The sequence below is a fragment of the Numida meleagris genome, chromosome Z (genome assembly GCF_002078875.1).
Source record: "Numida meleagris isolate 19003 breed g44 Domestic line chromosome Z, NumMel1.0, whole genome shotgun sequence".
Lineage (NCBI taxonomy): Eukaryota > Metazoa > Chordata > Aves > Galliformes > Numididae > Numida > Numida meleagris.
The window spans coordinates 51,545,997-51,557,233 of NC_034438.1; the positions used below are offsets into that span (position 1 = coordinate 51,545,997).

The 11,237-nt window shown below is 43.9% G+C and overlaps 1 protein-coding gene across 1 annotated transcript; it reads right to left on the reverse strand.

The window, feature by feature from the left end:
• Positions 1,146-10,195, reverse strand: NANS (N-acetylneuraminate synthase). Its single transcript, XM_021380541.1, has 6 exons — positions 9,999-10,195; positions 9,166-9,381; positions 5,777-5,876; positions 4,918-5,072; positions 3,598-3,864; positions 1,146-2,975 (listed from the first exon to the last, which is right to left on the reverse strand). Exons 1-6 carry the CDS (start codon positions 10,128-10,130, stop codon positions 2,766-2,768), a joined length of 1,080 nt encoding a protein of 359 aa, XP_021236216.1. The 5' UTR covers positions 10,131-10,195; the 3' UTR covers positions 1,146-2,765.

Below are 11,237 nucleotides of genomic sequence, written 5' to 3' on the forward strand. Positions count from 1 at the left end.
TACTCCTAGTCTAGTAAACAGAGTTCAATCTGGTTAGTGGCCAGTCACCAGTGGTATGTTCCCAGTGCTCAGTACTAGGGCTAGTTTTAAATATTTTTGTCAGTGCCTTGGATGAAGGGATCAAGCACTTGCTCAGTAAGTTTGCAGACAATACCAGGATAGACGTGATCAACAGAAGTCCAACTTCATGACACTCAGTGAGGCCAAGTGCCAGGTGTTGCACTTTGGTCACGAACCTTTGTAGCAGCACGGGCTTGGGAAGGAAAAGGACCTGGAGCTTTGGTCAACAGGTGGCTGAATATGAACCAGAACCAGGTGTTCAGGAAGGCCAATGGCATCCTGGCCTATATCAGAAATAGTATGGCTAGCAGGGCTAAGGAAGTGACTGTCCCCTTGTATAGGGGGCACTGGTGAGACCACACCTCCAATGCTGCATTCAGCTTTAGTCCTCTCACTAGAAGGATATTGAGTTGTTCAAGCGCGTGCAGAGAAGAGCAACAAAATAAAGCTGGTGAAAGGACTAGAAAACAAGATATGCAAGAAACAACAGTGGGAACTGAGGTTGTTTAGTAAGAGGCTGAGGGGAGACCTCATCATTCTTTGCAACGACCTGAAAGGAGGCTGCAAAGAAGATGTTGTTCGTCTCTTTTCTCAGGTAACAAGAAACAGAATGTGAAGAAATGGCCTCAAGTTGTGCCAGAGAAGGCTGAAATTTTATATTACATATTTTTCATGCAGAGAGTGGTTAAGCACTGGAACAGGTTGTCCCTTCAGATACTTAAGAGAGGTGGGGATGTGGCAACAGGAGAGATGGTTTAGTGCTAAGATTTGGTATGCCAGTTTGATGTTTGGACTAAACGAAGTCCAAACATAAAGTCTGATTTCCAAAATTTGATATTTTGGACTTTGGAAAAGACTTGAAGGTCTTTTCCAACCAAGGTGATTCTATGATTGAAGTCCTGGAAATCTTTGGAGCCTACGTTTTAATCAGTTTATTGGACCAGCTGTACTGTTCACCCAAACAAGCACTGCCACTTGAAGCAAGCCAGGTAGCCTTTGGTGATTCAAATACTCAAGGCCGTGGACCCTCTCTACTGCTGGCAAAGGCAAGATCTTACTACAGATTGAAATGCAAGAACAGTAGCTTGTTTTGAAAGCTGGATTTATTTTTAAAATTTGCCATTAAAAAAAATTCAACAATTGAGTTGTTTCTTAATGTAAGGCAAGCAAACTGCAACAGAGCTCACAGACTGTCAGAAGCACATGATTCAGAGAGTTTCTTCCCAGTTTAAAGATAGAACTACAGACTCTTCAGAATTGCAGAAGATTACACATTTTGAAAGTAAACCACTCACAGGCACAGAAACATCACCATCAAATTCAAGATATTCTACCAAGTCATGACCAAGAGGTAGCAATAACCATAATAACCATAACTAGTAAATGATTCTTTCACAAATGCAGACTGATTACACCAATGTGATTCTCTGCTAATCAAGCTAGTTGAGAGATGTGTTATACCTGCTGCCATCTGGTCCTGCCTAAACAAAGCTAAGAGCAGCATGACAGTGGGCAGTGGGACTGCACTTCTTACTTGAAAAGAACCTGTACTGCAAGAATGGAGTGCACAGAGGACTGCTGGCAACCATGCTGTGATCCAGTCAATGAGGTGATCTAGTCAAGCATCTAGCTTCAGCTGTTTCAAAGAGCAGTGTGTGGGAAAAACAAACAAAAAAAGAATCCCAACACAGTGTCTTTGTCCAGAAAGGAGGCTGTAAAATCTTTACTAGCATTTGACTTACCTGAGAATCCGTCCCCACATACAAACAGAGAAAAACAACTGCACTGCAGAATTTATTAGGATGCCAGGATTCAGTAAGCTGACAGATACTTTTGCCAATTTCTGGAAGCATAGATTGATTTTACTTCCACTGATCCATCTTGAGCGAATTTTGCCCCGTCTAGCTTGCTGTCTTGCCTTTCAGCTTAGAAGTACAAAAAGGCTCCTTTTCTTGCTCCTTATATGGGAGTTGTCTACATATCCAGTTCACTGGCTTTACTGGTACTGCCGCCTTTGAGAAAGTATGTGCATATTGGAATCTAGTTCCCAAGGAGCTAGTTTTTGAAAGAGTGGCATTACAGGAATAGACAGTTATCTCCCTTCCTTACGCTGCCACACTTCTGTGAGTTTGTCCACTTCCATTTCTCAGGCAGGTTCCTGCAACCCACTTCTTTACCTCGAGACTTCTTTTTAAATCTTAAGATTTATCTTAAGAAGAATCTATCACACTGCATGTATAAAGTTTTCGGCTTAGTTTATGTAATCTTTCTCTTCTCTGCATTCAACTTGAAGTAGCATCCTATTTTCACAGGATTGAGGGAAATAGCAGAAGAGAGAGACATAAAAAGGTACAGCAATAGAACAATTCAAGTATAGACAAATTATTAGGATTAGTGTATTCTGACCAGAAGAGGAAAGCTAGAAAACAGTAGACCTTGGTCTCAGATTTGGCAAAAATTCTGAATTAATCTAGAGTGGAATGAAAGAGGAGGAACATGGTATCTTCTAGACACAGTGCTATGCAGTTTCCAGTAACATTGCTCTTCATAATTTATATCCCCTAGCTGCAAAAACTTCCTGCTAAATAGACCTGCTAAAATGTTCGTCTACTTGGATTGTTTCTAACCTACCATGCAGCGATACTTAAACATGTTGTGCAGTAGGACAGGCCTACATCATAAAATATCAAATGGAGGGTTTCGGTTTAGCACTTCACTTTCTTGACATGATTTTCCACTGCCTGCTCAGTGATGGTTTCATCTTCTTCAATCGTTTTTTTAACCTCCTGGCCCACCAGATCAAAGATGGCTTCTGGAGCATATCCCTTAGGCTCTCCCACTTTCACTGTCAGCATGTCAAGTGTCAGTACGGCACCTTCAGGAATTGTCACTTTTGCCACAACAGACTTCCCCAGCTACAAAGGAGAAAATAAAAAGAATGTTTCAGGCAAACACAATCCTCGGCACAGAATACCAGGAGAGGATAAAAAAAATTATACAGCTACTTGGGAAGGGGTTGCCCACCCTGTTGCTTAACTTCTTCTCCATAAGAAGTTCAAGTTAGCATGGAAATGTTCACCGTAACAAGGCTGATGGGAAAATCTAAATCCTTTCTGAAATCAGACAGCGTCTCACTGGCATCTCCTAGTTTCAGAATGGAGGGAATCTGAGTAGACTGACTAGCATTCCAGCCTCCTGTAAACACAGCTCACGCATTCATACAAATTTACCACTCAACAGGGTTAATCACTGAGGGACATACATAAAACTCCACTGAACTCAAAACCGACAGTGTTACGCTTTGGTAAAAATAGTTACTGGCTGTCAGAAATAGCATGTGATAAGAAATGGCAGGTCTGCATTAAAGTTACAGTGCAATAAGCGTGGTGTGCGTGCTGCTCCGTAGCAGTAGAGAATTTGTTAGAGTGCGGAGGGTAAACACTACTGCAAAAACTGAGATCTTGAGGCTACAAACCTAAGTACTCGCTGTTGTTTTTCTGCATGAGTTACAAACTGTAAATCAAAAGCAAGAGTTACCTTTTCATTGCAAGCCATTTCACAAGGCAAGAGCTGTTTGATTGGAGAACCCATTGCTTTTTCCACAGTACGGATCGCTTTCACTAACTCTGCCAGCTCCTTTGGCTCCAGGGATGCTTGGTGGTCACTTCCTTTCCATGTTTTGTCAAGAGTCACGTGACGTTCCACTACTTTAGCACCCAGAGCAACAGCTGCCACCGAAATGGCAATGCCAGTTTCATGCCCCGAATAGCCAATGGGGATGTCGGGAAAAGCTGACTGATATGCCTGGAATCATGACAAAGTTGGTCTCAATTACCAAGGTAGCAATTTCAAAGACAGAGCAAATTTAACAATAATAACTGCAGTGAAAACATGAGCACTTATCGTGCCACAAAACAAGCAGTTGGTTATGCCCAGGAAGAATTTTTAATTGAACAGGTCACACTGCATTACCAAACACTGTATTTTAAGAAGTTCACTCCATTGTGTTCTGAGAAGTTCATCATGGTTATCAAAACTGACAATGAGAAAGACACATTCTATTCTACAACTTCTCTCACGCTTCTCTTTTTAATTTATTTGTACTCTTCAAGGTCTTAAAAGCCCACTCCACTGTAAGTCACACTAATAGAGACTATTTTCATTGAAGAACCCAATACCTAGTTAAGCTTAGCCTGTATTCAAAGCAGGTGGTGCACCTTCCCATGTTTCAGATCTGAAGCCATACTTTCAGCAGCACACAGAGGAGTTATTCAGTCTGACAGGCAATTAAATATGGTCCTGTCCAGTTCTGCTCAAGCTAACAAATACTGTGTGCATAAAGCTAGGCAAATGTTTGAACGTTGGCTAATCTGGGAACATTTTACTACAGCAGCATCAAGCACGTCCAAGCAATATTTCAGAGGAAACCATAATCCATTTTCTCTCACAGCTCTGATATTCACATGAAGCCTTTCTAATTAAATTACCTGGTTGAGCTCCCTACTTAGAATAATGTCCTCAGTTCTACACACCTTCCTAGAGGTGAGGTAACTGCCCACACCCTTTTCTTCCCTTTTCGAAGCACAGGCTCACACTTCAATCTCCCATTTCCGTCTATTTAAATTCAAAGCCCCAACAGCAACATCTCTTATCATATTCTATAAAGCTGAGTTCTGCCAGAAGAAGATCCAGTTAATGATTTTACTTCAAGGCCAGGATGAATTAGTGGACCGTGATACATTTTCTCACTTCTCAGAACCAAACTCGAGCATGCATAAGACCTGGAAATAGAATGCAACATAAGCGTATAGCCCTTCTGTGGTACCGTACCTATGGCACTCTTACTTATTCACTGACCGATATAACACGGAGATTGACATCCTCAGGCTGAAGTGGGTAGGCACTGGTGCACTGCAGAAAGCAGAAGTTTGGATTGATGGGCTTCACAATCTGATAAACCTGATGCATTGTGTTCATCGACTGCATCCCGCTGGAAATCACCATTGGGCGTCCTAATAATTAAAAAAAATGTTTTGCCCAGATTTCAAATTTAGATCCCTTATAAATCTGCACAAGCTCAATTGAAATTCTTGTAGTAAATGAATTTGAACTAGAGAAGGAAGCTGATTTTTTTAGTATTCTTTTTTTCCTGAAATTAAGTGGAGAAAATATGTAATAACTGAGCTACTGAGATACTCTGAAGTCAGTGAAGTATGCCGAGACTGGGTTCCCCAGTTCAAGGAAGACAGAGAAATCCTAGAGAGTCCAGCCAAGGCCCACGAAGATGATGAACAGTCTGGAGCATCTCCTCTATGAGGAAGAGCTGAGAGATCTGGGGCTGTTCAGCTTGGAGAAGGCTAAGAGGGGATCAACAGAAAATGGGCAGAAGTCAAGTGGATGGGGACAAGCTCACTTCAGTGGTGCCCAGTGACAGAACAAGGGGCAGTGGGCACAGACCAGAACACAAGAAATTCCATCTGAGCATGAAGAAAAACTTCTTTATTGCAAGTGTGAGAGCACTGGAACAGGCTGCCCAGAGAGGCTGTGCAGTCTTCTTCTCTGGAGATATTCAAAACCCACCTGGACACTTTCCTGTGCAATCTACCGTAGGAAACCTGATTTAGCAAGGGGTTGGACTCAATGACTTTCAGAGGTCCCCCCCAGTCCCTACAACTCCTGTGATTCTGCCAAAGACTGCTCAAAAGAAAATGCTTACCTTTCTTTGCAGTCTTTTCCAAATACGGAAAATTGTTTGTATCTCCTGATCCTACTTTGAAAAATGGAACATCCAGTTCATGAAGAAATTCCACAGCCATCTGCAAGAAAATAAATAAATCAGTAAAAATCACTGTTTTTCAACATACCACTTCAGCTGGATTAATGGTAGAAAAGAACCATCAACCAGCCAATCCTGCAAAATAGCAAAAGCAAAGTTTAATTAATTAGGGCATATATGCCTAACCCTCGAACTATACTAGTCTAGAACCAATGGTATAAGGTACAAAATAAACGAAAAGGTCAAATAAATCCAAAGCAGATGCACCATTCTGCTTCAAGAGGCTGGTCTGCAGGTTTGGAAACTCTGGGTCAGACAAATGACTACATTTCCAGATTAACACTGACAATGTGGCTGAATTTTTCTGTCAGATGCCTTTACAACACTTCTACAAACACTAAACCTGAATTTCTGAAACTGTTATCAAAATACTCTTGGTACTATAATGAGGCAAATAGTAAGAATATCGGCTTTTGTTTCTCTGTGAAGAAAAGAAATTTTATTCAGAGACTGCAGGCAGCTTTCCTGAATAGCTCCTGAAATTGAACAATTATACAAGTATTCTGCTGCCTTCTGACTCTTAAAGGCAGTCTGTCACTGGCTTTCACATACTTGTTAACTTGCTTGTAAGAATATTCCTCACTTCCCACCATATAAGAACTTCTGCATCTAGCTACTTACTGAATCACTAGTTTTGACAAATATTAATGTTTCCCTCAAAAAAAAATAAGTAATGCACAGACATAGCAAAAAAAAAAATCACACTTGTATAGTGAAATATATGGTATTATCTCTCTATCTCCTACCTATTCTCTTAAAACTGTGGAGTCAAAAAGAGAAAAATATTACAAGTTTGAAAGTTCTTAGAATTTTATTCTCAGCCACGTCTTTCCTAATTTGACACTAAGAAGGGCATACATTCTTCCTTTGAGGAGAAATGACTCTGAAACTATTGCATAGACACCTGAAAAACTACCAGCATGCAAAAAGAAAACTACAAGGGATTTTATTCTATGAGCAATATCAAAAAATAAATATAAAATGTGCCAAAGAAAAGACAGTAAAGCAGTTTACTCAAATCTTAATTTCTCTCTGCCTCCTTCTAGAAATGTGCATGCTATATTTGAGACAATCCAGGGATTACTGAAGGTTCTATTAAAATCTGAATTGCATCAGTAAGTTAACCTCTCCTCCTAAGCCAAGGAGACTGCACAAAATGAAGTACAACACTGGGACACAGTATGTGGTCACTTTACGAAGAGTGGTCACTTTACGAAGAGTGGTCACTTTACGAAGAGTGGTCACTTTACGAAGAGTGGTNGTGGTCACTTTACGAAGAGTGGTCACTTTACGAAGAGTGGTCACTTTACGAAGAGTGGTCACTTTACGAAGAGTGGTATTATCTCCTGAAAGTTGGCAGCTTTTTCGTAAGAGATTCTGTGAGCAGGCCCAGCCTGAGCAGCAGGACTGGACCAGACAACATCCAGAGTTCCCTTCCAACCTCAACCACTTTGTGTAATTTCAAACAGTAGACACAACGCTAGAGGGAGTGGTTCAGCGGGATCCTGTTCTGTCTCCGGTACATTGTGGAACAGAGCAGATAAAGAACTTACCTGTAGTCTTTGTATTTACTTCACACGTCACCTCACAGAACTTCCTCATACAATTAAACACACATTTTAACCTCCCTGACGTACCTGGAGTTCCAGCGATTATGTTCAATTTACAGAAGTTAACAAATAGTACATCAATCTATGCAATGTCTACAGAAAGCTCAAAGATCTTTGGCTAGCAGAAACAATGCCAGAAGTGTCAGCAGTTGTGTGAAAAAGAAAATGCTGTTCAAAGAATGATGTCGGTGCATCAGTACTGCTAACCAATTGATGAGGCAACAACCTCAGGCAGCATCTTGAGAAAAATAAGGCTATCACAGGTGGAAAGTGAACTTAACTGCCACATTTCACATGTTCTGCATTTCACTACAACCAGCAGAAGGTTTTAACATCAGAAAAGAACATGATTTTTCACTCCAAAGGCATCCAGGTGTTTAAGATCTCAAGTATGGAAATCCAAGTCTATTAGATTAAAATGTTCTTTTCTTAAAGGAGAAACAGAGGAAGTGCTGCTATTCTGCAGGCCCCTTAGACATGAAGATACCAATTAAATAAATATCACAACACCTTCTTTTCTCTGATCTATTTCTGAACTCGTGGCAACAGACTATGGCAATATGTGCAGAACACCTTTTTGTCTGTCAGACACCTGAAATAAGCTTTTTATGAGGCTTGACAGCTGCACACAGTTGGGACACAGCAATTCAAGGATTTCAGCCAGCAGAACAGTGTGTTAACAGAAGCAGTGAGAATGGCCATAGGACTAGAAAAGACAAGGGAAAAAGTTCAAAGAAATTGAAATTCCTTAGTCAAGGGAATACAAAAAAAGCAGATTATGTTGTTCAAAAAAAGAAAGAGGAGGTACAACAAAAGTAGGAACTTATGTCAGGTGAAGAATTACAAGAAAGGAGATTAAGCTGATGTGTCAGCAGTTCTCTCTGATGGTAAGGAAAGCGAGACACAGAACAGATCACCTTAAGACATTAGCTCCCATCTCATCCCATCCTGGGCAAGGCTACTTGCAGAACTACAGAAATGTTGGTGTGCCTGCCTTAGGGAAAAGCAGCTGGCTTACTTCTAGAGGGTCTCTTTCTGTTTGTTTTCTTCATTTTCTAGGCCACAAATAAAAATAAAATAATATATAACCTTCACTCTGCGTTGAGGTTTAACCACTACCTGAACTTCCCAACCTACACATTTCAATTGTACACTGCATTTATTTCTTTGAGGTAGGCAACCTGCAAGAGTTAAAGACTTCACACCTCTCAAGGGGGAACAGCAGCAGATGAGCTCCATGGAAGTTTACAGGCTGGTGGGTGAATACCTAAAAGTCCACTGACAAAATCTGTAAATGTCTTGAGAGCAGCAGAGCAAGGTAAAGACCCTCTCCATCTTGAAGGAAAAGGGAGTGTAACAGTTTCTGTTATTCAGAAACATTAACTTACATCTAGTAAACAGAAAGAAAGAAAAAAAAATTAGGGAAAAGAGTAGTATTAAGTAGAGAAAAAAGTCTAGTTCAAATATAGAGGAAAGTCTGACATATAATCAGCCACAGCAGATACACAAGCAAACAGGCAAAAACTACATTACTCTAGTTTCCTCATTTACAAACTCAACAGCTACAGGTACTCGGTGTACTTTTTATGGAAGAACTGTAAGGTGCAAATAACAGATGCGACAGCTGAATTTTGCATCATGCTGGTGTGGTTTGTATACCTCATCCATGCCAGAAGCCGTGAAGAAAATCCCAACCTCCTCCGCGTACTTCTTCAGCTCTCTGTACTGGTCGTGGCTGAACTCCAAGTGGCGCTTGTGCTCCCCGTAGGTCTTTCCCCACGAGTGTTTGGAGGTGTACGGCCTCTCTAAAGCTTTTTTGTTGAATTTGTATTCCAGTTCGCTCTTCTGAAACTTAGCGCAGTCTGCCCCACAGTCCTGCAAAAGAAGCTGAGTCACACTCAGGGGCAATGCAACTGGTCCTAGTCTGAACGCGCACAGGCTGCGAAGGTAGCGGTCATCTCCATCGCAGCATTCACACCATCGTGGCGCTGGTAACAATGCAGAGTGACTGCCCGTGGCTCTGAACGCATTTTGCCCCGATTTCTCCTGTGACGATGCGCTGTTTCCAAACACAGGTCTAACCAATTCACCTAATACCAGATTTTAGAAGGGCTTAGCTGTCTGACAGAAGCATTACTCCAGGGGAAGGAAACACACAGAACCGCTAAGACAGCCAACGCAAACCGGAGCGCACCATTTCGGAGCCCCGCCGTACCCACAGCCGGGTGCGGCACACCGACAGCCGCCGCCGCCGCCCTCCGCAGCTGCGTGCCGTGCGCGAGGCGGGCACCACCCCAGCGAGAGCGCGGCGCGGTCACGAGCCGTCACGCACCGACCGACAGCTGCGAAACGCTCTTTTTGTTGCCTCCCAGCACAACCTTATTTACCAGCCTCCCACCCACAACCAGCCCGCTCCTCCCGGGGAGAGCCCGGGGCCCGCTTCACCTCCCCGCCCTCCGCCGCCGCGGGGCCGCGTTGCCCGCCCCGCGCACCTTGGCCATGCGGATCATGCGCTTGGCGATGTCTAGGTCTCCCTGGTGGTTCTGCCCGATCTCCGCGATGATGAAGCAAGGATGGTCGCCGCCAACGCGGCGCCCGGGGCACAGCTCGAACTCCCGCGGCATGATGGCTCCCACACCGCCGGCAGCTCGCGACTGCGCCGACCGTCCCCGGCAGCCGAACCGCTGCGCTCCGCCCGGCCGTGGGGCGGGGCTAGGCGGTGAGCGGTTGGAGGTGCGGGGCCGCGGCACCGGGAAGAGAGGGGCTGGGGTTCCCGACTGCGGGCTGGGGTACGGCGGCCGCACAGGCAACTTGAGACAGACCCCCGCTTCGCCACAGCCTCCTTTCAGGTCGTTGTAGAGAGCGATCAGATCTCCCCTGAGCCTCCTGTTCTCCAGACTGAAAGATCACCGTTTCCTCACCAACTCCGCATAAGACTTGTGCTCCAGACCCCTCACAGCTTTGTTGCCCTTCTCTGGACACGCTCCAGCACCTCATTGTCTTTCCTGAAGTGAGGGGCCCAAAACTGAACACAGTACTCGAGGTGCGGCCTCACCAGGGCTGAGTACAGAGGGATGATCACCTCCCTGCTCCTGAAGGCTGCACTAGTGTACAAGCCAGGATGCCGCTGGCCTGCTTTGACTTCTGGGCACGCTACTGGCTCATGTTCAGCTGGCTGTCCAACCAAGACACCCAGATCCTTTTAAGCCACCCAGCTCTCCAGCTGCTCTGCCCCAAGCCTGTAGCGTTGCCTGGAGTTGTTGTGGCCAAAGTGCAGCACCAGGCACTTGGTCTTGTTGAATTTCATCCCATTGGCCTCAGCCCAGCGATCCAGCCTGTCCAGATCCCTCTGTAGGGCCTTCTTACCCCCAGGCAGGTCAGCACTTTCTCCCAACATGATGTCATCTGCAAACTCACCGCGGATACACTCAATCTCCTAGTTAACTTACCCATACCCTTTGTTTGCCAAGCCTTGACAAAGGGATGTTCAGTGTGGTATGAGTATAAAAGTGTAAGCCAAAGTACCGGTGTTTCATTTTGGGTTTAAACTGCTTGGCAGGAACAAGGGAATTATCAGATTTAGGCATGTGGTTGCCGAGATTCCTGGCAATGATGCAGTGCACACTCTTAGCCTCCTGTTATAACAAGCTGTTTATTTTCCAGATGATTTTCCTGACTGGAAGCATGTTGATTGATTGTATGGACATGCTCTGGATTTGCATAGGTTGCTG

Excerpts from the sequence above, each read along its gene's own strand:
- NANS (XM_021380541.1), bottom strand. The coding sequence starts at position 10,130 with ATGCCGCGGGAGTTCGAGCTGTGCCCCGGGCGCCGCGTTGGCGGCGAC. Across the intron at positions 5,877-9,165 it reads CGGCTTCTGGCATGGATGAG|ATGGCTGTGGAATTTCTTCA; the intron begins GTATACAAACCA and ends ATTTTCTTGCAG. Across the intron at positions 5,073-5,776 it reads GGAAAAGACTGCAAAGAAAG|GACGCCCAATGGTGATTTCC; the intron begins GTAAGCATTTTC and ends TTTAATTATTAG.